The 26,090-nt window shown below is 47.5% G+C and overlaps 1 protein-coding gene across 1 annotated transcript in view; it reads right to left on the bottom strand.

Moving 5' to 3' along the window:
- The window catches only part of TGM1 (transglutaminase 1), a gene marked incomplete at its 5' end in the record, with an annotated part of 51,794 nt that extends 29,291 nt beyond the window's left edge, over positions 1-22,503 (bottom strand). Inside the window, 3 exons of the mRNA XM_083378750.1 lie at positions 11,704-11,801; positions 11,905-12,011; positions 22,415-22,503. Coding sequence (XP_083234876.1) covers positions 11,704-11,801; positions 11,905-12,011; positions 22,415-22,503 — 294 coding nt within the window. The remainder of the gene's footprint in view (positions 1-11,703; positions 11,802-11,904; positions 12,012-22,414) is intronic.
- Between the last annotated feature and the right edge of the window lie 3,587 nt (positions 22,504-26,090).

Raw genomic sequence — 26,090 nt, 5'->3', positions numbered from 1 at the left:
CTCGAGCCGCATTTAGGGAGAGGCGCAGCGTACATGTTTAATAAATAAATGGATGTATAAAATAAATTTCAAAACAACAACAACAAAACAAAGCGGTTGTTTCCTGCCTTAGCAGGGGGTTGGACTAGATGACCTCCAAGGTCCCTTCCAACTTATTATTATTATTATTATTATTATTCCTTCTGCAGCTGCCTTCCGAATGTGGATTTAATTCCTTTTTCTTTTCTTTTTTTAACAAGCTGTTGAATGCTCCCGATTTCCCGGAGCAACTGGATCCCTGTCCCGTGACGAGGGATCACCCCTTGAAAGGGACCGCCAGCGTAACGAGGCGTGTGAATATACAGGTAGTCCTCGACTTACGACTGCGAAGCAGCCCAAAATTTCCGTGCCTCAGTGAGACAGTGAGTTTTGCTCCATTTTACGACCTTCCTAGCCACTGCCGTTAAGTGAATCACTGCAAGTCTTAAAGTAAAATTCCATTCTATTTTATTCTATTCCATATTTTCTATTCTATTCTATTCTATTCTATTCTATTCTATTCTATTCTATTCTATTCTATTCTATTCTATTCTATTCTATTCTATTCTTTATTCTTTATTTGAAGGTTATAATAATTATTTTGCATGGTTTTGCTTATCTGATGGAATACAGCCCAGAATCAGATGGGCGGTCTTTAAATTTGATAAATCAAATCAACAAATAATTATTCTCCTTGCCTCAACGTTTGGAGGCTCCCGACCAGGTGTAGCTGCTCACATGCCATGCTAAAAATTCCTCCTCCCTTGCAATCTTGCTTCATCGCCACTGAGGCTCAAGAAGATCCTTGCCACATCAAGTGGCAGTGATTTCCCAAGGATAATTATGCATTCCATCCAACGCTCCCCGTTTCCTTGCGCAGATATTACTTAAGAAAGACCAGGCAAATTCTTGGAAGCGGCCCTGCCTTAGGACTCTTTGCAGAGGCTGGGCTTCCCAACCCGTGAGGTTTCATTGTGGGTTTTGTGAGACACAGTCGAGAACAAACACAGCAAGGGAATACTGCAGCCAATTTTGGTCACCTTATCACAAAAAAAAAAGATGTTGAGAGTTTGGAAAAAATTCAGAGATGATCAGCAACTAAGCTGATCCAAGGCCTGGAGACCAAAATGTACGAAGAACGGCTGCAGGACTTGGTCTTGGCTAGTTTAAATAAAAGAAGAAATAGGGGGGACATGATAGCAGCGTTCCAAGTATTTGAGGGGCTGCCACAAAGAAGAGGAGGGGGGGTCACGTTATTCTCCAGAGCACCAGAGGGAAGGACGAGAAACAACGGATGGAAACTGATCAAGGAGAGAAGCAACCTGGAATTAAGGAGAAACTTCCTGACAGTGAGGACAATTAACCAGTGGAACAGCTTGCCACCAGAAATCATGTGCGCTCCATCACTGGAGATTTTTAAGAAGAGACTGGACAGTCACTTGTCTGTGACAGTATAGGTTCTCCTGCTTGAGCAGGGGGCTGGACTAGAAGACCTCCAAGGTCCCTTCCAGATTCTATTCTATCCTATCCTATCCTATCCTATCCTATCCTATCCTATCCTATCCTATCCTATCCTATCCTATCCTAGTCTAGTCTAGTCTAGTCTAGTCTATTCATAGCAGCTTGCACAGAGTTCTCAGGCTTGGCAAACCTGAGTTCTCCACTCTGGGAGCCGATTCCCTAAAACGCTATATTGTGGTTTCTTTAAAGTAGCATCATTAAACTAGCTTCCCACAATTGTGTCGGTCTCCAAGAGTTGCAGTTAGCAAACCCTAATGACAGGGTTCGGCCGACATGTTAAGTCAAACCAGAGTAACCACACTTTTGTTTTTAATGTTATTTTTTTTTGATACAGGCACACCACGCCTCTCTGCTTATACAAACCATCCTATTTAGCACCGGCCTGAACTGGGCTGATGAAGAAATGTAGACTTTTTTTAAAAAAAAATCGGGTGTTCTCTTAAGGTGTGGTACCTTAATAATAAGAATAATAAAGTTGGAAGGGACCTTGGAGGTCATATAGTCCAACCCCCTGCTCAGGCAGGAAACCCTAACCCATTTCAGACAAATGGCTGTCTAGTCCTTCTTAAAAACTTCCAGTGTTGGATCATTCACAGCTTCTGAAGGCTAGTAGAGTAGAGTAGAGTAGAGTAGAATAGAATAGTTGGAAGGGATCTTGGAGGTCATCAAGTCCAACCCCCTGCTCAGGCAGAAAACCTGCCTATACCATTTCAGACAAATGGTTGTCCAGTCTCCTCTTAAAAACTTCCAGTGTTGGAGCATTAACAACTTCTGGAGGGAGGTAGTTCCACTGGTTAATTCTTCTAACTGTCAGGAAATTCCTCCTTAGTTCTATTCCCATCATTTTTTTAGATGGATATTAAATCAGCGGCGAGCTCAAAATTAAGTCAGGCCTTTCTGCACGAAAGATTTCTTTGTGCAGTATTTTAGACCGGCAGTCCTCCGTTTAACAACAGTTCATTCGAAATTACAACGGCACTCTGAAAAAAAAAGGGACTTGCAATCGTTTTTCACACCTACGACCGTTGCAGCCTCCCTGTGTTCAGGTCCTCAAAATTCAGACGACTCGTATTTATGATGGTCGCAGCGTCACAGGGTCCTGTGATTCCCCCTTTTGCGATTTAACAATTACTCTCTTAACAACTGCAGTGATTCACTTAACAACGGTGGCAAGAAAGGTTGTAAAACGGGGCAAAAGTCACTTAACACATGTCTCACTTAGCAACATAATTTTTCGGCTCAGGTGGTTGTAAGCAGAGGACTATCTTTATTTATACAGGCCGTCCTTGACTCACAAGCATTCGTTTAGCAACCATTGGAGGTGATGACCGCACTGGAAAAAGTAACTGACGAGCGGTCCTCACACTTACGACCATCTCAGCATTCCCCACCATCACGTGAACAAAACTCGGGCACTTGGCGACCGCCGTGCCTTCACAACAGTCGCAGTGTATAACTGTTTTGTATCCCAGCCGCCTTCCGACAAGCAAAGTTGGATTTGTTGAACGACGGAGTGATTCGCTTAACAACTGCAATGATTCACTTAGCAACCCTGGCAAAAAAAAAGAAGTAAAATCGAGTGCTACTTGTTTAACAACTGCCTCGCTTAGCGATGGAAATTCTGGCCGTAGGCTCTTTTTCCTCGCCCGACTGCTTAATCCTCGCGCAGATTTTTTAAAGGGTTGGAGAAAAATACAGGCGTAAAACAAAACGATCTGTGGAGAATCTCTCCCCCGTTTAGATTCAATTCGATTAGATAACCTTTATGACAGGGGTCTTGAAACATGGCCCTTTGATGACTTGTGGACTTCAACTCCCAGAATTCCTCAGCCGGCGTGCCTGCCTGAGGAATTCTGGGAGTTGAAGTCCACAAGCAGGGGTCTTCAAACTTGGCCCTTTGATGACTTGTGGACTTCAACTCCCAGAAGTCCTCAGGCAGGCACGCTGGCTGAGGAATTCTGGGAGTTGAAGTCCACAAGTCATCAAAGGGCCAGGTTTGAAGACTCCCTGCTTTATTTTATTTATTTATTATTTTATTTTTATGGTCATTGTTTTTTTCGCTGTGGGCACAACGGCACACATTAAAATGTCTTTTTTACATGTCTTTCTAACAAGACAAGGGGAGCTTTCTCCTTGCTTTGGGAGTCTCTCTGTGTGTATGTATGTGTCTCTCTGTGTGTGTGTGTGTGTGTCTGTGTCTGTGTGTTCCACTCTGCAGATGCTCAGAGGCACCGTTGCTTTCTGCAGTCTCGCAAGCTTTCTCAGCTAAATGCATGGGAATTTTTTGTGTGCCTGATGGATGGTTGGAAATGAGCTGAGACAGGAAGATGAAATCTTGCCTGGGGCGGAGTGGAGGGGGTGGGGGGAAAAGAGAAGGAATGTTTGGGAAGCTCATCTGCCATTCTGCCCCACCCTGGCCCTTGTCCCCACCCATGGGGACAGGTTCCATTGAGGGCAGTGCCCAGATGTGTAGCCAGCCTGACAGTTAGTGTGTGTGTGTGTGTGTGTGTGTGTGTGTGTGTGTGTGTGTGTAAGACAGTTGCTGGTTGAACCGTGCATGCATTCCAACCTCAAGCAACTCAAAGTTGGCTGGACTTCAACTCCCAGAATGCCCCAGCTAGCCATGCTTAGGGCGGAGCCTCGCCCTAAAACAGGGGTCTTGAAACATGGCCCTTTGATGACTGGTGGACTTCAACTCCCAGAATTCCTCAGCCGGCGTACCTGGCTGAGGAATTCTGGAAGCTGAAGTCCACAAGCAGGGGTCTTCCAACTTGGCCCTTTGATGACTTGTGGACTTCAACTCCCAGAATTCCTCAGCCGGCGTGCCTGGCTGAGGAATTCTGGGAGTTGAAGTCCACAAGTCATCAAAGGGCCAAGTTGGAAGACCCCCCTGCCCTAAGATATATAAAACAGGTAGCGTTGATCATAGAGTCGTAGGGCTGGAAGGGACCTTGGAGGTCTGCCAGTGGAGGACCTTTCCTTTCAAAGTATGCAAAAAAAAAAAAAGCGCAGGCCCTAAGAAAACAAAATTTAGAGGAAAATAAAGTTTTCCTATTAATAGAAAAATAATATAAATCGGAAGGAGAAAGAGAGACAATTTCACCCGGGATCCCATCGGTAGTCTGCAACCTTGGCAACTTGAAGCGTGGTGGACTTCAACGCCCCAGAATTCCCCAGCCAGGCATTAATGGCATTAACGTAATGAAGCTACAAGCTTCTGTGTCCGTTTCCATTTTCCCCACCTCCTTGCAAGACCCCAGGCCTTTACAAGGCGACAGGGCAGGCAGGAATCCAACTGGGGAAGCCTTTTTTTTTTTTTAACCAGGCAGGCGGAAAAAGCTGCCGGTCTCGAACTCTTCATCCCAAGAGACTTGTTTGAGGAGTACAGCAGCTATCAGCAAACAGGTTCCCCAGGGTGTCTCCTTGGGAAGCTAAGCCGCACCGCTCTCACACAGAGAAAAATCAACAATATGGGTTGTTGCTGAATTTTAAAGTGTCACCGGGGTGGGGTTTTGGGTTTGTAGTGTCTGTGTGTGTGTGTGGGGGGGGGGGAAGAAATTGAATTTAAAAATAACTTAAGGGGGGGGGAACGTCAATTTGCTTTTGGGGTGCCGGAATGGAGTCTCCACAGAAGGGTCCCTCCTGGGTGGCTGGCACTGTGATCAGGAGCAGTCCACCCCATTAGCCATGATCGAGCTGATCTAGGAAATGCCACACTCTATAGTTCTCCAATTGCTCAGTTTATTCAGATGGTATTTTTTTAAATCTTTTTAATGTAGTGAATGTGTTGGCCAGCTCAGTACTTCCTTGAATCCAGAGACATGGGTTGCTCTACAGGTTAAATAAATACAATTTCTTTCTCTTTCTTTCTTTCTTTCTTTCTTTCTTTCTTTCTTTCTTTCTTTCTTTCTTTCTTTCTTTCTTTCCTTCCTTCCTTCCTTCCTTCCTTCCTTCCTTCCTCTCTCCCTTCCTTCCTCCCTCCCTCCCTTCTCCTTCCTTCCTTCCTTCCTCCCTCCCCTTTCCTCCCCTCCCCTCCCCTCCCCTTTTCTTTCTTTCTTTCTTTCTTTCTTTCTTTCTTTCTTTCTTTCTTTCTTTCTTTCTTTCTTTCTTTCTTTCTTTCTTTCCTTCCTTCCTTCCTTCCTTCCTTCCTTCCTCTCTCCCTTCCTTCCTCCCTCCCTCCCTTCTCCTTCCTTCCTTCCTTCCTCCCTCCCCTTTCCTCCCCTCCCCTCCCCTCCCCTTTTCTTTCTTTCTTTCTTTCTTTCTTTCTTTCTTTCTTTCTTTCTTTCTTTCTTTCTTTCTTTCCTTCCTTCCTTCCTTCCTTCCTTCCTCTCTCCCTTCCTTCCTCCCTCCTTCCCTTCTCCTTCCTTCCTTCCTTCCTCCCTCCCCTTTCCTCCCCTCCCCTCCCCTCCCCTCCCTTTTCTTTCTTTCTTTCTTTCTTTCTTTCTTTCTTTCTTTCTTTCTTTCTTTCTTTCTTTCTTTCTTTCTTTCTTTCTTTCTTTCTTCCTTTCTCCTTCCTTCCTTCCTTCCTTCCTTCCTTCCTTCCTTCCTTCCTTCCCTCTTGTTTAAATTTGTGGCTTGCAAACCAGGATGGGTGGCTTTGCCTGAGCAGTACACTACCAATTGTGGTTTACTCAGCAAATCACGGTTAAGCAAGGCTCTTTTCTTTTAGCACTTTGGGAAATACAGTCTGGGCACCTTTGAGAAAGGAAGAAAGATCTGAGCATATCAAGTGATCCTCTCAGTACTTTGCAATGCAAGAAGGATTTCATGCCCAGCTCTCTGTTTTCAAATGCAGGCCGTTGCAAGAAGGAAGGGAAGACTTCCTCTGAGCACAGGCAAAGTACATTTCTTTTTGGAGTGATATTTCTGGAAGCCGATGTCCTAGACCAGAGGTGGGGAATGATGCCCCCTTTTTATGACTTGTGGACTTCAACTCCCAGAATTCCTGAGCCAGCGTGCCTGGCTGAGGAATTCTGGGAGTTGAAGTCCACACGTCACCAAAGGGTCATAGTTCCCTCACGCTGGCTGAGGAAGTCTGGGAGTTGAAGTCCCCAAGTCATGAAAGGGTCATAGTTTCCTCACGCTGGCTGAGGAATTCTGGGAGTTGAAGTCTAGAAGTCATTAAAGGGCCATAGTTCCCTCACGCTGGCTGAGGAATTCTGGGAATTGAAGTCCACACGTCACCAAAGGGTCATAGTTCCCTCATGCTGGCTGAGGAATTCTGGGAGTTGAAGTCCACAAGTCATGAAAGGGTCATAGTTTCCTCACGCTGGCTGAGGAATTCTGGGAGTTGAAGTCTAGAAGTCATTAAAGGGCCATAGTTCCCTCACGCTGGCTGAGGAATTCTGGGAATTGAAGTCCACACGTCACCAAAGGGTCATAGTTCCCTCATGCTGGCTGAGGAATTCTGGGAGTCGAAGTCCACAAGTCATCAAAGGGGCCATCGTTCCCCACCTCTGCCCTAGACAAAAGTTTGGATTCACCACAAATTTGACAGATTGTGAACCCAATGGCAAAGTGAAAAATCAATTTAAAACTCTTCAAGCCTACAAAACACACACACACACACACACACACACACACACACACACACACTACAAGGGTTGCCTCCCTCTGGGCCCTTAAAATTGACAGGTTTCCCCTCCAATATCTGTAGACTAATGAATTAAGATTCTAAGTCCGGGAGTAACCTGTTTAGACATTTTTAGCCACGATTAAAAAAAGTGCCCATTTTACAGGCAGTCCTTTATTAGTGACCACCCCACTTGGTTATAAAACCAAATGGTCCCTAAGTGAACCTGTGCTGGTGATCTTCCTTCAGCTTTCCACTGTGTTGCAGACCTGCAAAGGTCGTAAATGCGAGGACTGGCTGCAACTTTTCTTTTTCATTCCCCCCCCCTCTTGTGACTGTCAATGGTCGCTAAATGAGGATCGGCCAAGGTTGTCAGCAAGACTTCCCTTTCGACTCAAAAAAACAAAACAAAACAACCATTTTGGTGCTGCCAAATTTGAAGAGTAAGAGAGAAAGAAAACCATCCAGTCTCTGTGCAAAAAAATTTGCACTTTATTTGGCTTTTTTTTTTCTTCCCCTGGTGCGAATTGGTCTCAAACCTGACTCACACCTGAAAATCTCTTTATCCTGGGTCAGAGCACAGAAGATCCCTTGGGGGCTTTGATGCTCTGAAGCCATCATCGATCCTAGTCTGTACAAGATCACCCTGCCTGCTGAATCCCCCCTTACAAGTCACCAGACTCCTACAAAGGTCATCTTGTGGGGCATTGAGGTCATCCAATCCAACCCTCCAGATTGAACCAATTCACCAGTTTGCACAGACGTTGCGGGCGCTCCATCACTGGAGGTTTTTAAGAAGAGGCCGGACAGGCACCTGTCTGAAATGGTATGGGGTCTCCTGCTTGTGCAGGGGGGCTGGACTAGAAGACCTCCAAGGTCCCTTCCAGCTGATTGATTGATTAAAGCGTGCCCAACAGACGGATGGGTCTTGCTATCACAGGGCCCAGAGTTCCTCCAACTTTGAAGCAGAATTAATTTTCCAAAAATTAAAAGCTGAATTTGTGTTCCGCGCTCCGAAAATAAGTATGAGGACAGGATGGGGTGAAGGACAATATTTCTCCATTTACTAAATCTAAATCTTCAAAACGGGCAGTGCCTCCCCCCCCTGCTTTGCCCAAAAACGCGCAATGAAATTAAGGCAAAAAGCTGGTAGCTTCATTCACACAACACGGAGAACTTGGAAACCCCTTTACTGACAAACCCATGTTATTAAGTGTCACAAACTTTCCTGCAAAAGGAAATTCCTGGGTTTTTGGGGTGTGTGTGTGTGTGTATGTGTCACCACAGACCTGTGTTTCCACAGACCTGGGCAACTTTAAGATGGGTGGACTTCAATTCCCAAAACTCCCAGCTTTAAGATGGGGTGCGGTGTGGGGGAACTACAACTCCCTTGCTGGCTGGGGCAAAGTGGACGTGGTAATCCACCCATTCTTTAAAGTTGCCCATTACAGGCCAACACACCTCTCTCCTCCTGCAACATACACCCAATTTGGTTGCGCAAGAAGAGATTGGACCACCGTTTCTCTGAAATGGTCTTGGGTTTCCTGCCTAAGCAGGGGGTTGGGCTAGAAGACCTCCAAGGTCCCTTCCCACTCTGTTATTCTGTATGCTGAACAGGGGGTTGGACTAGATGACCTCCAGTTTCCCTTCCAACTCTGTTATTCTGTATGCTGAACAGGGGGTTGGACTAGAAGACCTCCAAGGTCCCTTCCCACTCTGTTATTCTGTATGATGAACAGGGGGTTGGACTAGATGACCTCCAAGGTCCCTTTCCCACTCTGTTATTCTGTATGCTGAACAGGGGGTTGGACTAGAAGACCTCCGATGTCCCTTCCCACTCTGTTATTCTGTATGCTGAACAGTGGGTTGGACTAGATGACCTCCGATGTCCCTTCCCACTCTGTTATTCTGTATGCTGAACAGGGGGTTGGACTAGATGACCTCCAAGGTCCCTTTCCCACTCTGTTATTCTGTATTCTGAACAGGGGGTTGGACTAGAAGACCTCCAAGGTCCCTTCCCACTCTGTTATTCTGTATGATGAACAGGGGGTTGGACTAGAAGACCTCCAAGGTCCCTTCCCACTCTGTTATTCTGTATGCTGAACAGGGGGTTGGACTAGATGACCTCCAAGGTCCCTTCCCACTCTGTTATTCTGTATGCTGAACAGGGGGTTGGACTAGAAGACCTCCAGTGTCCCTTCCCACTCTGTTATTCGGTATGCTGAACAGGGGGTTGGACTAGATCAGCGTTTTCCAACCTTAGGAACTTGAAGATGCGTGGACTTCAACTCCCAGAATTCCCCAGCCAGCTATGCTGGCTGGGGAATTCTGGGAGTTGAAGTCCACGCATCTTCAAGTTCCTAAGGTTGGGAAACGCTGGACTAGATGACCTCCACGGTCCCTCTCAACTCTGTTCTTCTATTCTAAAGCCCCGTTGGGCTTGACAATCTAGGTTTATGAAATGCGCTCTGGACCCCCAAAAAGGCGTGCAAGACAAACCCCCCACCCCAATTTCCAATCCTTGTTCTTTGACCCACAACTCTTTAGCGACCTGCACCAGGTGCTCACCCACAAACCCGCCCATTCACGATCTGCTAACTTGAGTAAGTCACAATTCGTGGGTAGCTCAGCAGGCTGGGTCTCGCGCGAACCGGGAAAGCCCACGGATTTGTCCCCGAGAGAGCTCGGGGTTCGAGTTCAGCGCCTGTCCGGTTCATTCCACCCGAGCGTCTTTTAAGATTTACGCACCATTAGCTCGCCGCGATTTTTTTCTTCCAGGCAACCAAACGCCAGACAGATTTCTGGCTAAAGCTGCGCCCCCACCCGTGTTTTCAAGCCCCGGCTTGCTCCACGGATTCTGGAAGAGCCCGGCCTACCTCGCAGGGCTGTTGCGATTCGGGTTCCCCCCCCCCGCGATTCGAGCCCAGCCGGTACTTCGGAAACCCCCCACCCCCCCACCGCAAAGTCCCGTCCCGACGACCAGAAGGAGGCGGGATCCCCTTTTGCAAGTCTGGCGACTCTCCTTCCAGCCTCAGGGATCCAAGCCATCCGCACTACCGCTCCCATCTTCCCGGTGATGGGCTCTGTAGTCCCGCCCCCTCCACCCGCCCCCCCGCAGTTCGCGTGCGCTGTGGCACAGCGCTGGATTCCCACGTGCGGGAGTCCCGCCGGCCGACGCGCGTTTCTTCCAACAGCTGCTCGGCTCCTAATTTCCTGCCCTGTCCTGGGATTAAAGGAACCCCCTTTTGGGGTTCTGCGCCCCCCCCCATATCTCTGCTCCTTCTCGCTGCCTCCGTCCCATTCGCTGGGCGGCGGGTGTGTGTGTGTGCGTGTGTGTGTGTGTTCTCCTTTCCACCGCAAAGTTCTTCGCACCAACTTCCCAAGTTCTTTTTCACTCCCCACACCTGCCCGGCATCTATTGCCGTCTCTAGAGGGCCCCGGGTACCTGTGCGCACATCTGGAGACACCTGGCAGCTAAAAGGTTCCCTCCGTACTCCAGGGCCTGACTGACTGCCTTTTCCTTCCTTCCTTCCTTCCTTCCTTCCTTCCTTCCTTCCTTCCTTCCTTCCTTCCTTCCTTCCTTCCTTCCTTCCTTCCTTTTCCATCTACTTTCCTTTTCTTTCATTCTTCCTTCCTTTCCTTTCCACCTTTTTTCTTACTTCTCTCCCTCCTTCTTTTCCATTTACCCCCTTCCTTTCTTCCTCTTTTCTTTCGTTTCCTTCCTTCCTTCCTTCCTTCCTTCCTTCCTTCCTTCCTTCCTTCCTTCCTTCCTACCTTCCTTCCTTCCTTCCTTCCTTTCCTTTCCACCTTTTTTCCTTCCTTCCCTCCCTCCTCCTTTTCCATCCACCCCCTTCCTTTCTCCCTCTTTCCTCTCTTTCTCCCTCTTCCTTCCTTCCTTCCTTCCTTCCTTCCTTCCTTCCTTCCTTCCTTCCTTCCTTCCCTCCCTCTCTCCTTTTCCATCTGCCTTCCTTCCTTTCTCCCCCTTTCCTTCCCTTCCCTCCCTCCTTTTCCATCTACCTCCCTCCCTCCCTCCCTCCCTCCTTCCTTCCTTCCTTCCTTCCTTCCTTCCTTCCTTCCTTCCTTCCTTCCTTTTCCATTTACCCCCTTCCTTTCTTCCTCTTTTCTTCCTTCCTTCCTTCCTTCCTACCTTCCTTCCATTCTCCTTCCTTTCCTTTCCACCTTTTTCCTTCCTTCCCTCCCTCCTCCTTTTCCATCCACCCCCTTCCTTTCTCCCTCTTTTCTCTCTTTCTCCCTCTTCCTTCCTTCCTTCCTTCCTTCCTTCCTTCCTTCCTTCCTTCCTTCCCTCCCTCCTTTTCCATCTGCCTTCTTCCTTTCTCCCCCTTTCCTTCCCTTCCCTCCCTCCTTTTCCATCTCCCTCCCTCCCTCCCTCCTTCCTTCCTTCCTTCCTTCCTTCCTTCCTTCCTTCCTTCCTTCCTTCCTTCCTTCCTTCCTTCCTTCCTTCCTTCCTTCCTTCCTTCCTTTTCCATCGCCTGCCTGCCTGCCTCCCTTCTCTTTTCTCCCTTCCCTCTTTCCTTACCCCCTTCCTACCTACCTACCTACCTACCTACCTACCTACCTACCTACCTACCTACCCTCTCCTTCCCGTCTCCGATCTCCCCACCAACGATGCTCCCGTTTCTGTCCCAGCTGCCTATGTAGGACGCCCCCTCCGCGTTCCCCCTTTCCGAAACTGGCAGAGCAGCAGGGAGAGACACCCCCCCACACCCCCCTTTCATCTGCCCGGGTCTCTGGGCGCCCTCCAGCCCACTCACTCCGCCCCCCCCCCGACTCACCTGGCACTCGGCGGCTGAAGCTCCGATCCGGCTGGCTTCGCCCTCCGGCGCGCTCTGGAGCCGGAGAAGGATGCGCAACTCCTGTCAAAAGCCTGGGGTGGAGCCGGCTGGTCTCAGAAAGATGAGAAGCATCCGGGGAGGGGAGGGCCGAGGCTGCCGGCCCCTCCCCAAGCCTGGAACTTCCCAGCTTTGGGGTGGGGTGGGGGCAAGGACAGGGGAGCGGCTGGGAAGTTGAGTCAGAGGGTCAGCTGGGGGCTAGGAGGACCTCTCTGGCCTGGGAGGCAGGAGAAGTGGGTCTGGGTCTGGGTGGGGGGTGGGGGGGAGGATGGTGGGAAAGGGGGCGTGGGTGTAAGGGGTCAAGCTGTCCTTGGGCAAAATGACTTGGCTCTTGGAGCTCTCTGACCCAGGCTGAGAATTTTAACTGGGGTTTTATTTTCAGGGATAATTTAATCTTTTAATTCTCTTTTAACTTTGTATTTTATCTCGATGTGATTTTAAAGTGCCCTGTAAACCGCCCTGAGTCCTTCGGGGGGGGGGGGAAAGGGCGGGATCTCAATCTAATAAAATCTAAAATCTAAATCTAAAATGACTGGTGTTTTTATTCCCACGTATTTCACCTCGCCCCCTCTCCCCACCGCCCCGTATTTCTAGAATGGGGAGGGGGTCTCGATGAAGAAGAATAAAAATAATCACCCATTCCCCCCCCCCCCCGTAATCCACGAATCGGGACTTTTTTTTTTTTTTTTGGCCTAGCCCTAGCCTGGGAGGGGCGGGGTGGGGGCAATAAAAGTTTTTTTCCCAACTTTTTCCAACTTCTTTCCCAACTTTTCCAACTTCTTTTCCAACTTCTTTCCCAACTTTTTTTTAAAACTTGGAAAACTTTTTTAAAACTCTTTTTTATAACTTTTTTAAAGCTTTGAAAGCTTTTTTTTTTAAAGCTTTGAAAACTTTTTTAAAAACGGGAAAAAAAACTTTTTTAAAACTTGGAAAACTTTTTTAAAACTTTTTTTTTTAAAAAAAACTTTTTTAAAGCTTTGAAAGCTTTTTTTTTAAAGCTTTGAAAACTTTTTTAAAGCTTTGAAAACTTTTGAAAAACTTTGAAAAAAGTTTGAAAACTTTGAAAAAAGTTCGAAAGCTCTGAAAAAACTTGTAAGAAGCCTTTAAAAGAACGGAATCAAAGTTTCAGAAGCTTTCAAAGCTTTTGAAATTTTTAAGAGTTTCGGAAGCTTTCAAAGCTTTCGAAACTTTTATGAGTTTTTGAAGCTTTTCAAAAGTTTTAAATACTTTTAAAAACTTTCCCCTCCTGAATGAAACTGTTCCGTGGCTTCCTAGAGAGGCCTGCAAGATAGAATCCCTCTCCACCTGAGGGTGTTCAAGGTCCTCTGAAGAATGGGGTAGACTTCCTTGGAATGTGGAGGCTCTAATCAGGCAGAGGACTGATAATGGCCTGACGTAGGTTTCTTCCTCCAGCTGGAAAAAACCCTTTGGGAGGCCTGGGAGCAAAATTCCCCACTTTCACTTTTGTTATAAGGAAACCCCTTCCCCCCCCCCCCAAGGATTGCTGGGTCAGCTGAACCATGGAAGGAAAAGCAAAATAAAAATTAGGCCTGGAGGGACTTTTTCCCCTCTTATCTGAAGTCGGGAAAGAATTGAAAATAGCAGGGGAATTCTAGCCAGGCCATGACACAAATAAGATATATATATATATATGACTTTATTATTTTATTTTATTATTTTATTATTATTTTATTTTATTATGCTATTATTCTATTATTTTACTTCATTATTTTAGTTTAGTATTTTCCTCACATGGCCCATATTTGCAGAAATCTTGTCTACTTTTAGAAACGTATTCTTTTTTTCCCCCAGTCTGGATACTGCTATCTCTGAGAAATCGGGGCACCCCCCTCTGTCTGCTAGGACAAAAGTCAACTTTTTCCCCCTCAAGGCGTTGGACTACAACTCCCATCCTCAGCCTGCCGCTGATGGGAGCTGTAATCCATCCCTTCCCTCTCCTGCGGCAATTCAACCCCTCTGCCCTGATTTTGGGGCGTATCTTTGTATAACTTTTCAAGGAGATTCTTTCTCATCCTGGCACTTTCCAGATTTTCAAGGCCTGCCAAGCACCTCAAATGCCCCAGGAGATTGGCACTTAGCATACTGAGATCCATCCAATCAGAGGGCTGGGAGGGAGGGAGGGAAGGAAAGAAGGATCATCGCACAGTCAGCCAGATGTTCACACTGGATTTGGCATTTCTGTCTACCTGTCGAGTCCTTGCCAAGGACCTGGGATAGGCAGATGTGGATGGTATTTCAGATCTCGTCACAGGATGGAAGCAGTTCCTAGTAAGGCCGCCTTTTGCAATTGACTAACGACGAATTTGTCAATGCCGATGATGGTGTCCAAGTGGTGCTCCAGTTGTTTTGGGATGGCACCCAAAGCGCTTATGACTATTGGTACCACCCTAGCTTGCCTTTGCCACAGTGTTTCTATTTCTATTTGTAGGTCTTTGTATTTTGTTATCTTCTCCAGTTCTTTCTCGTCTATTCTGCTGCCTCCAGGCACTGCCACGTCCACTATCCAGACTTTTTTGTCTGTCTTATCGACAATTGTTAAGTCCGGGGTGTTATGTTGCAGGTGCTTGTCTGTTTGAATTCCGAAGTCCCAGAGCAGTTTAACTTCATCATTTTCTATGACTTTCTCTATTTTATGATCCCACCAGTTCTTGCTTACAGGCAAATGATATGTCTTGCAGATCTTCCAATGCACCGTTGTTGCTACTTTGTCGTGACGCTGCTTGTAGTCAGTCTGTGCGATCTTCTTGCAGCAGCTCACCGGGTGGTCCACTGTTTCTTCAGCTTCTTTGCAGAGGCGGCACTTACCGTCTGTGGCCGTCTTCTCAATTTTGACTTTGTATGTGTTTGTCCTTAAGGCTTGGTCTTGTGCAGCCAGAATTAGTCCCTCCGTCTCTTTCTTCAACTTTCCTGCTCTTAGCCATTGCCAGCTCTTGTTATTATCTGCTTTCCCAGTTATTTTTTAATGTACTGGCCATGTAGTGCTTTGTCTTCCCAATGCCTCTATTCTGTTCCTCATTTGGTCTTTCTTGTAGGCCAGTTTGGTCTCTCCAGTAGTCAGTAAGCCTTCCTGATATACTAATTTCAGTGCATCTTCATCATTGTCCTTCAGATATTCTTCCAAAGCCATTTTTTCTTCTTCAGCCATTATTATTATTATTATTATTATTATTATTATTATTATTATTATTAATAATAATATTATATTAAGTGCTTGTATGGCATATGTCCACTCAACAACATTTAAGAGGGGTAGACTTTAACTCCCAGAATGCCCCAGCCAGCCTCGTTGTTAATGCTCAGTATAAAAGACCCCATACTTCGTACGCACTCAGAGGCACTCTTCTTTAGCTCAGCCCACATGTAACGAGCGTGGTCACAATGCGAGATGTGAGCTCTAAAAAGCATGCCAGGGACAAAATAACTGTGCAGCCTACGCAAAGGTGCTGTGGGTAAATTGGGCATAAGTGCCAGTTGCACTGTACATCTTTGTGTGTTCACCAAGGCTCTGTTTGCAATCAGCCAATCTCCTTTTGAAGACAAATACTCTGCACTTGCTCAGGAGCCCCCGTGACTTTGTCCTGCACCTGAACACCAGCCCTGCAGCCAAAGTATGTCAGATTAAACCCTGGTTTAATGCCTGGAAGACAGGGCAAACACAAACCATCTTCCTTCAAAATGTGGCCAAACTGTGTTGTTCTTTCCCCCCCCACCCACCGGGCGCAGTCACTCTGCTTGGAAAGGCCTGGGGCAGGCTGAAAACCAACAGGTGCAGCTCCTCAGAAAGAAGGCCTCACTTTACGACCACAGTTGAACCCAAAACTTCCATTGCTAAGCAAAACAGCTGCGAAGCGAGTTTCGCCCCATTTTGCGAGCTTTCTTGCCCCAATTGTTCAGTCAGCCCCTGCGGTTGTTCGGTTAGTGACACCGTCGTTAAGTGAATCAGGCTTCCCCCATTGACTTTGCTGGTCAGAAGGTCGCAAGAGGGGATCGCACGGCCCACTGCAACCGTCATAAATACGAACCAGCTGCCTAGCTCCCGAATGTTGATCACGTGATCAGGGGGAATGCTGCGACGGTCGCAAGTGTGAAACACGGCCATAATTCGCTCTTTTTCCAGTGCCGTTGAAACGCCAAACGGTCACTAAATGATTGGGCGTAAGTCAAGGACTATCTATTGTCATGTCCGTGCCTGTCAAGATTTTTCTGCCGGGGTACCCTTTTTGTTAAAAAAAAATATCCTTAAATTTAATAATAACAGACTCCTAATGGATCTTGGAGGTCATCTAGCCCAACCCCCTGCTCAGGCAGGAAACCCTAGACCATTTCAGACAAATGGCTGGTCGGTCTCTTCTTAAAAACCTCCAGTGTTGGGTTGTGAATATTATTTGGGATGTTAAAGGCTAAATTTGAATAATATAATTAAAATCAAAATTAGGTAAAATTTAATAACGGGACATAGATATATCTCAATGAAATTGAATTGACAATTTTTTTAACTGGCCATGCTATTTCTAGAAATTTATTAGTTTAAACTGGTGGTATGAAATGTTAAGGGAAGTTGAGAAGGACGTTTTGATAACGTAACCTGAATTATGTACTGAAAACTCTGTTACTGAATTTCTGATTCCCCATGATGCTTTCTAAATATGTAGATTTTAATTGAAAAACCAATAAAATTTGTTTTTTTTAAAAAAAAAACAACCTCCAGTGTTGGAGCAGCATTCACAACTTCTGGTGGCAGGTGGTTCCACTGATTAAATTTGCAAAGATATTGCAGAGAAGGTGATTCTGGAGTATTCCCGGGGTTGGGCACGGCTGAGTTGGCCTCGCCGACTTCGTTGAGAGAGCCGGACGATGCGCGAGGCACATGAGGAGGCAGGGGTGGAGGCGGGATTGGAGAGGAAGCCAGCTTTTATTCTTTTTTTTTTTGGGATCTGCTGCAACATACGCCCGAGGGATCACCTCGCCACACCTTTGCAAGCTGGGGAGTTACGGATCCAGCTAGACGAGCTGCTAAGGCAGGAGAGCCAGTTGGGAAGCAGGCCAGGCCTAGCCGGGCCTGGGAAAAGCAAGTAGGACGGAGCCACGTTGGAGTCAGGATCGCCGAATTGTCGAGCGGGAAGGGACACCCGAAGGACATCTAGTCCAACCCCCCCCGGCAAAATCCACTTAAAAGCATCCGGGACAGATGGCTGTCCGCTTTCTTTCAAAGCCCCCCATTAGGAGGGCTTTTTCCTTGCATGTTATGTTAAAGAAAATCTAGATAGGCGCTGGTTCTTACTTATAAAGCCCTACATGGCTTAGGTCCGGGATATTTGCAGGACCGTCTGCTGCCAGGAACGACTTCCCATCGCCCAGTGCGCTCACACAGAGAGGGTCTCCTCAGGGTGCCGTCGGCCAGACAATGTCGGCTGGCGACCCCCAGGGGGAAGGCCTTCTCTGTCGGGGTGCCTGCCCTTTGGAATCAGCTCCCCCGAGAACTTCGGACGGCCCCAGACCTAAAGACATACCTTTTCCAACTGGCTGACCTGGACTGACGTTGGGGGTTTTAATTATGTTTTTAATTTTTACTGGTTTTAGCGGGGCTTTGTTAAATTTAATTCCTTTTAATATTTGTATTCATTGTTTTTATTGTTGTTTTTATTGTTGTTAGCCGCCCTGTGTCCTTCGGGAGATAGGGCGGCATATAAGTCCCATAATTAAATTAAATTAAATTAAAATTTCTGTCTTATCTCCGGTTAGAGAGAACTGGAGATCGAGCTGGGGAGAGTCACACGCTGTCGGTTATACCAATAAAAGAGAATATCGGTAGATCAGGATCGCTCTCTGAGCTGGGTTGTTTTCTTGTAGACGGTTCATTTTCCAAAGTACGGTAGGTAACGTCATCAGGGCTACGAGGAATTAGGGTTTGCGGAGGAGGAGGAGGAGGAGGACTGTGGGGTCCCTGGTGCTCTCTGACCTTGGTGGTTTTCTTGCAGACGTTTCATGGCCCAACTAGGGAACATTATCAGTGCTAGAAGGGAGGAGGAGAGGAGGAGGAAGAGGAGGATGAGGAGGACTGTGGGGTCCTTGATACTCTCTGAGCTAGGTGGCTTTCTTGCACACATTTCATGACCCAACTAGGGAACATCATCAGTGCTGGTTAGTGTCGATTGTGTAACATAACCCATGTGGCTTCACGGTGGAGTGTCTCATGGGATAAGGGTTCACAAGCAGAAGAGTGAATTTGACAGGATTGTAAGGCCGCCTGGACAGCATCCTGTAAGTTTGAAAGTAGAATTTTTCCCACCATCTTTTATACAGCCGGAGACACTAGGGAGGGTTTCTGTCCATCCATGGTGCCCTTGTGGGCTCGGCTGACTCTTATCCGACCCATTGCTTCGCATCTTCTCTTGGCCCAGCCTCCCAACCTCCTTCCCACGTGACATGACTTCACATCGTGTGAAAGAGGCAGGTAAGCATCCTCGGGTTTGTAGGACTTAGCCAGCCGCGAGACTTACACCTTTTTTTCGGAAATGGTATCATAGGGTCTGTGATGTGCAAAATAGAAGCCATTGTGGTTTGTCTAACCCAGGGGTACGCAATCTTGGCTCTTTTGTGACTGGTGGACTTCAACTCCCAGAATTCCTGAGCCAGCAATGCTGAGGGGAAAAGAAGAGGTTTCCAAGCTGAGCTATGCTGGCTCAGGAATTCTGGGAGTTGAAGTCCACGAGTCACAAAAGAGCCAAGGTTGCCTACCCCTGGCCTAGGCCTAGGCTGCTTTATGACTCGTGGACTTCAACTCCCAGAATTCCTGAGGGGAAAAGGAGAGGTTTCGACGCTGAGCCAGGCTGGCTCAGGAATTCTGGGAGTTGAAGTCCACAAGTCATGAAAGAGCCAAGGTTGCCTACCTCTAACCCATCATAGCTTAAGCATAAGGCGTGAATCCCAACAGCATCCCTTTTCGTTAGGATATGAGACTGGCGTGAAAAAGCTTCTGTAATTTTTAGGACAGAATTTTTGATTTAACTTAATTTCTCCTTTAATTTAATCCTTTTTTTTCTTCTTCTCACCAACAGGTCCTACAAATTTTTCTGCCGTCAAGGAGGGAGTCAAGCCTCGGATCGGTTTGAAAAGAATCCCAGATAGTCCTCAATGTTACGACCGTTTGTGGGTATGGCAGACCCTCCCCCAAAAGAGGTCTTAGGACCTGGATTTGAGCGACTGCGTTTTTTGGGGCTCCCATTTATGACCATTTGCGGCCCTCCGTGGCCAGGGAAACGCTGATTTAAACAACACTTTTGTTTGCAAGAAACCAGGGTTGACTTCCGGTGTCTGGCAAAGGACACCCGTAACAAACAAGGGGTGTCCACTCAAAAACCACGGTGTCCACGGTGTCCACAAACCGTGGCATTTGTTTTATACACTTAGCGACCGTTGCAAAAAAAAAAAAAGCTCATAAAATCAGATGTGGCCCCCTGGCAAGCCGCTGAACAATCGTGACGCCTTTCAACTGAAAGTAAAGGCTGGGTTACGGTCGTAAAGCGAGGACCACCTACACGTAAAGAAGCGAGGACCACCTTCCCTGCAAGGACGAAAAGTGAACTCTGCAGACGGATCCTGACCCCCTTGTCTGATTCATCCCGGAAGTCAAATAAAGATCAGCCACAGGAAACGAGGTCTGAGCGGCGGAATAATTGTCACTTCCGCCTATGAAACCTGTCTCCCCCTACAGATGGGTGCCGAAGTCCACACAACATGGACTTCGGACTGCCGGCAACATGGACTTTGTAGTCTTGCTGAAACGGGCTAACTAGCAAAAAGACTTTTTTTTTGGGTATTTGAATTGGGCTCGTTTTCCCCTCTTTTCAACGACGCTAACGAAGCTCGTCCTTGACTTAACCACAGCTCGGTTAGTGACCGTTGGGGATTACAACCTGACTGGGAAAAAAAAAGGGACTTAGGGACTAGTCTTCACACTTACGACCGTTACAGCGTCCCCAGAGTCAGGTGATCCAAATTCAGACTGTCAATGGGGAAGCCAGATTCGCTTAGCGACCGTGATACTTTCCGACGATTGGCGACTGGATCATACTTATGACGGTCGCAGTGTCCCCTGGGGGTTGTGTGTCATGCGATCCCCCTTTTACGACCTTCCGATCAGCAGGGTCCACGGGGGAATTCACTTAACGACCAGGTGACTAGCTTATCAATTGCAGGGATTCACTTTTAACAACGGTGGGGAGAAAAGTCGTCACACGGGGCAAACCTCGCTTAAGAAATGCCTCACATAACAACAAATGGTTGGGGAGTCATTGTGGTCATAAGTGGAGGACCCCTTTTATTGTTGACATTGGCTAACTAACACAGGGGTATTTTTTTGTCTGTTTTATTTATTTTTCTCTCTTTTAAATAATATTAATAGTTTACCAAATGGCTGTTAGATCGCTATGTCGAAAGCTTTTTTGTTCTGTTCCTGGAAGTTTCCTCAATTGCAAGATTGGTTTCCATGTCAGGATATAACTCTGTTTTAAGACATATCTGTAATTTGTCTTCTGATGAGAGAGATAGAGAAGGGGAGGGGGAGAGCGAGAGAGAGAGGGAGGGAGGGAGGGAGAGGGAGGGAGGGAGACAGGGAAGGAGGGAGAGGGAGAGGGAGGGAGAGAGGGAGAGCAAGGGAGAGAGTGAGAGGGAGAGAGGGAGGGAGAGGGAGGGAGGGAGAGAGACAGGGAGGGAGGGAGAGGGAGAGAGAGAGAGGGAAAGGGGGAGGGAGAGAGGGAGGGAGACACGGAGGGAGGGAGAGGGAGAGGGAGAGAGAGAGAGGGAGGGAGAGCAAGGGAGAGAGAGGGAGGGAGAGAGGGAGAGCAAGGGAGAGAGTGAGAGGGAGACAGGGAGGGAGAGAGAGACAGGGAGGGAGGGAGAGGGAGAGAGGGAGGGAGAGGGGGAGGGAGACATGGAGGGAGAGGAAGAGCAAGGGAGAGAGTGAGAGAGCGGGAGAGAGGGAGGGAGAGGGAGAGAGAGGGAGAGAGAGAGAGGGAGGGAGAGGGAGAGAGGGAGAGAGACAGGGAGGGAGGGAAAGGGAGAGAGAGAGGGAGGGAGAGGGGGAGGGAGAGTGGGAGGGAGAGTGGGAGGGAGACAGAGGGAGGGAGAGGGAGAGCAAGGGAGAGAGGGAGAGAGAGGGAGGGAGGAAGACAGGGAGAGGGAGGGAGAGCAAGAGGGAGAGGGGGGAGAGGGAGGGAGGGAAAGAGGAAGGAAGAGGGAGGGAGAGAGAGGAAGAGAGGGAGAGTAACAGGGAGGGAGTGAGAGAAAGAGGGAGAGGGAGAGAAGGAGAGGGAGGAAGAGAGAGAGACAGAGGCAGAGAGAGAGGGGAAGAGAGGGAGGGAGACAGGGAGGGAGGATGTGTGTGTGTGTGTGTGTGTGTGTGTGTGTGAGAGAGAGAGAGAGAGAGAGAGAGAGAGAGAGAGAGAGAGAGAGAGAGAGAGAGCTAATTTTGGACCTGGTTTGTCTCTTAGTGAAGTCCAAGCAACGGTCTCCCCTTAGCATGCTAAATTTACACATCCCTACTTTCGTCAGAGCTCATATAAATATAGAACATACGTGGAATGGTGGGGCGCAAATATGAAAGATGTGTAATTTTAACTGAACCGGATTTCCTAGGCCAAGGGGAGAATGCTTTGGTCCTGCCCAATCCACTTAATTTTCCTTTGATGTCTTAACTCTTAAAAAAAGGGAAGGTCAAGTGAGTGTCTTTCAATGAGAGGAACCCTATTTTCACCGGGACGGGCTGAATAAATCATAATAGGGGCAGGTCCTCGAGCCTCGAATTTCCGTGGCTAAGCGAGACATTCGTGAAGCGAGACATTTGTCCCGTTTTACGGCCTCTCTTGCCACTGCTGCTCAGTGAATCCCCGGCAGTTGTTAAGTTAGGAACGGCGTTCTTGACTTTGCTCGTCCGAAGCTCGCAAAAGGGGGATCACGTGACACACACACCCGGGACGCTGCGACCGTCGTAGACGTCAACCAGTTGCCAAGCCTCTGAAAGCATTGCGGTTGTTAAGTGAATCCGGCTTCCCCATTGGCTGTCTGAATTTTGATCACCTGACCCTGACCCTGGGGATGCTGCAATGGTCCCAAGCGGGGAAAAAAAAAGTCATAAATCCCTTTTTTTCCCCCCCAACGCTGTTGCGACCTTGAATCGTCGGTAAACAAACGTCTCAGCTGAGGGCTGTAGGTAAAATGACGCTTTCTGACGCTTGGCAAGGGGTTCGTATTTATGACGGTCGCAGCGTCGTCGCCAGGTCCCCTTTTGCGACCTTCCGCCACGGTGAGATTAACTTAGCAACGGCAGCAGTTGACTTCGCCACAGCGGCAAGAAAGGAGGTTAAGAAGGAGCAGGATTCGCTTAACGGCTGTCTCGCTTAGCAACGGAGGTTTGGGGTTGAATTGGTCGTACGTTGAGGACTGCCTCTGAAGAGCAGGCCCATCGCCGTCCTTCCAGATCCCTCTCAAAGGAGACAATTCGGCCTGTGAGGTCATCGGCATGTCGGCCTTGAAATCCAGGCGCTTTTGATAAGAGGGATAAACGGACAGCTTGCGTCAGTAAGAAAGTTGCTGCCTGCTTCTGACACAACCCAGGATGCTGTGCAATGGCTTCCTCGCGCGCACACACACAACACACCCTTGTGCGCAGGAGATGTGGCGAAAGACGGGGCCGTGAGCCCCAGCGCATGGAAACCTCTGAATCACGACTTCCACCCAGAAATGAAGCAAGGCAATAAAAAACAACAACAGGGTTTCTGCTCTGAGGAGGCGGTTTGGAGGAGAAACGAACACTAATGGGTGCTCAAAGCAGATTTTCTGAAGTGTGTGTGTGTGTGTGTGTGAGGGGGGCATTTGGATGCAAAATAATAGAACAACTGAGTTGGAAGGGGCTTTGGAGGTCATCTAGTCCAACCCCCCTGCTCCAGCAGGAAACCCCTAGACCATTTCAGACACATGGCGGTCCACTCTCTTCTTCAAAACCTCCAGTGATGGAGCGTTCACCACTTCTGGTGGCAAGTTGTTCCACTGGTTAATTGTTCTCGCTGTCAGGAAATTTCTCCTTAGTTCCAGGGTGCTTCTCTCCTTGATTAGTTTCCATCCGTTGCTTCTTGTCCTGCCTTCTAGTCCTTTGGAGAATAACTTGACTCCTTCTTCTTTGGGTTAGCCCCTGAGATACTGGAACACCGTTATCCTGTCACCCCTCGTCCTTCTCTTCATTAAAACTAGACATCCCCAATTCCAGCAACCGTTCCTTATATGTTTTAGCCTCCAGTCCCCTGATCATCCTTCTTGCTCTTCTCTTCACTCTTTCCAGACTCTCAACATCTTTTTTTACATCGTGGTGACCACATGAGAAAGGCAGGGTTAAGAGGAATCAAAAGTTGGAGTTAAGATTGCCGGAAGAAACATCAACAACCTAAGATATGCAGATGATACCACTCTAATGGCAGAAAGTGAAGAGGAACTAAAGAGCCTCTCGTTGCGAGTGAAGAAGGAGAGTGCAAAAGTTGGGTTGAAACCTAACATTAAGAAAACCAAGATCATGGCATCTGGCCCTCTCAATTCCTGGCAAATAGATGGGGAAGAAATGGAGGTAGTGACAGATTTTATTTCCCTGGGCTCCAAGATCACCGCAGATGGGGACTGCAGCCAAGAAATTAAAACATGCTTGCTCCTGGGTAGGCAAATCTAGACAGCACACTAAAAAGCAGAGACATCACCCTGCCGACAAAAGTGCGTATAGTCAAGGCTACAGTCTTCCCAGTTGCAATGTATGGCAGTGAAAGTTGGACCGTAAGAAAGGCCGAGCGCCAAAGAATGGAGGCCTTTGAACTGTGGTGCTGGAGAAGACTCCTGCGAGTCCCTTGGACTGCGAGGCCATCAAACCGGTCAGTCCTAGAGGAGATCCACCCTGACTGCTCTTTAGAAGGCCAGATCCTGAAGCTAAAACTCAATTCCTTTGGCCACCTAATGAGAAGGAAGGACTCACTGGAGAAGAGCCTAATGCTGGGAAAGGTTGAGGGCAAGAGAAGAAGGGGACGACAGAGAATGAGGTGGCTGGATGGAGTCACTGAAGCAGGAGGCGTGAGCTTCAATGGACTCCAGAAGATGGTAGAGGACAGGAAGGCCTGGAGGAACGTTGTCCATAGGGTCGCGATGAGTCGGACACGACTTCGCAGCTAACAACAACGACCAAAACTGGATGCCATATTCCAAGGGTGGCCTTACGGAGGCCTTGTAAAGTGGCATTAATGCTTCGCGTGCATGGCTTGGGTGTGTGTGTGTGCAATGGCATGTCGCAGGCTAGGCTTGCAGCTAGGAAATGGATATTTAGAACAGGCATGTTCAACCTTGGCAACTTTTAAGACTTTTCACTCCCTCAGTCTTAAAAGTTGCCAACGTCGGACACCCCTGATTTGCAAGAAGAAAAAGGAAAAATAAAAGCTAGCTTAAAGAAGCTGGCGGTTGCGTGACTTCTGGCTATTAATTGTGCAGTGGGATCGAGGCGCTCACATTTTTTCCTCGCAGGCCCACACATGCTTTCCCAAAATTAACCTCGCGCTTTGCAAGACGAACCGATTCCTTTGTACCTATGCGTGTGTGTACATGCGCGCACCACAAAGAGGCCCGTTAATAATCCATAACAATTCACGTTTTAGATGTCAGGGGAAAAAAAATATCACTAAGCGTATTTACAGAGAGGTACGTACAGGTACTTACACCTTGAACGGAGCCTGCTCTTTACGGATTTCCGTTGCGACGGTCGTAGAGCGGATTCCCCAGGACCGATCTGATTTTATGACCTTTCGGCAGCTGTGAAGCAAGCCCCACGGTCGTCAAGTGAACGCCGCAGGCGTTAAGCAAAGCAATTGTTTCACGACGGTCTGGTTTTTCAGAAAACTGGAAGGCAGGATTGGTTTTCAGCCAAAATACGGTAAAGTGAAGTCACATGTACGCAGTTTGTCAAAATGCAGCCATGTAACTGCGGTGGGGAAGTGGGTTGTAGGTACCCCTGGGAAGGCCTGTCGTACGTTTGAAGCATCGCTAAGGGGTTAGTCAAAAATCGAGGACTACCATCCCTCTGCTTCCAGACTCTTACCTACTTGGTATAAAGCCAAAACTAATTAATAGACAAGATTGGTATCTCTTTGTACATGTTACAACAGCAGCGAGAATAACCTTCGCTCAACAGTGGAAGGATATAAATATTCCAACGGACCAAATGTTAATTAATAAGATTCTGAATTGTGCTGAAATGGATAAACTAACCTATATGTTAAAACAGAAACAAGAATCTATGTATTACACCAACTGGGAACGATGGTATGACTGGTTAAAAAATAGAACAAACCTAGAATAGTTAATATGACACTTCATAGTAATCTTTATGATAATATTTAATAGTCGAAATAGACAACGTTAAATAAGATTTAAGATTTACCGGGATGTAATTATGTATAACTGCACAGGGGATTTTAATCCCCAGTTAGTTTACATGCATGTTTGTTAAATGTTTGTTTGTCCTTTTCCTTTTCTTTCTTAATTTGAAATGTATATACTTAGTGTGTATGTGTCTGTAAATATTTAATAAATTTAATAAAATTTTAAAAAAAACCGAGGACTACCTGTAAAGCAAGCTAAGAAATATATTTTCATTGTACCATTATCCCATTTGCGATGGATGCAATAGGAAGGCAGCTCCTCATATTCCCCGTTAGACTGACTGCCAAGGGTGGAAACTCGGGGTGTTCGGATTCGGCCCCCCAAAATTGAAAGAGTGCCAGCTGGGAAGAATGCTGCTTTAATCCACCAGTTTATGAATGGCAAATCTTGTGCTGTGAACATTGGGAAAAAAATCTCCTTTGTGGATGATGGGCTATAGCTGAATCCGCGCCTGGATCAGCGTAAGGGGCGTCCGCGACTTACGAGCACAATTGAGGCCCAACATTTCTGTTCCTAAGCGAGATGCTGGTTAAGTGGATTTTGCCTCACCTTAAGACGTTTCTTGCCACCATTGTTAAGTGGGTCTCTGCAGGCGTTTTTAGGAACAGGGTTGTTAAGTGAATCTAGCTTCCCCATTGGTTTTG

This window comes from Vipera ursinii (genome assembly GCF_947247035.1).
Source record: "Vipera ursinii genome assembly, chromosome: Z".
Classification (NCBI taxonomy): domain Eukaryota; kingdom Metazoa; phylum Chordata; class Lepidosauria; order Squamata; family Viperidae; genus Vipera; species Vipera ursinii.
The sequence above is the reverse complement of the archived record's forward strand: the minus strand, read 5'-3'. Positions and strand labels throughout refer to the sequence as shown.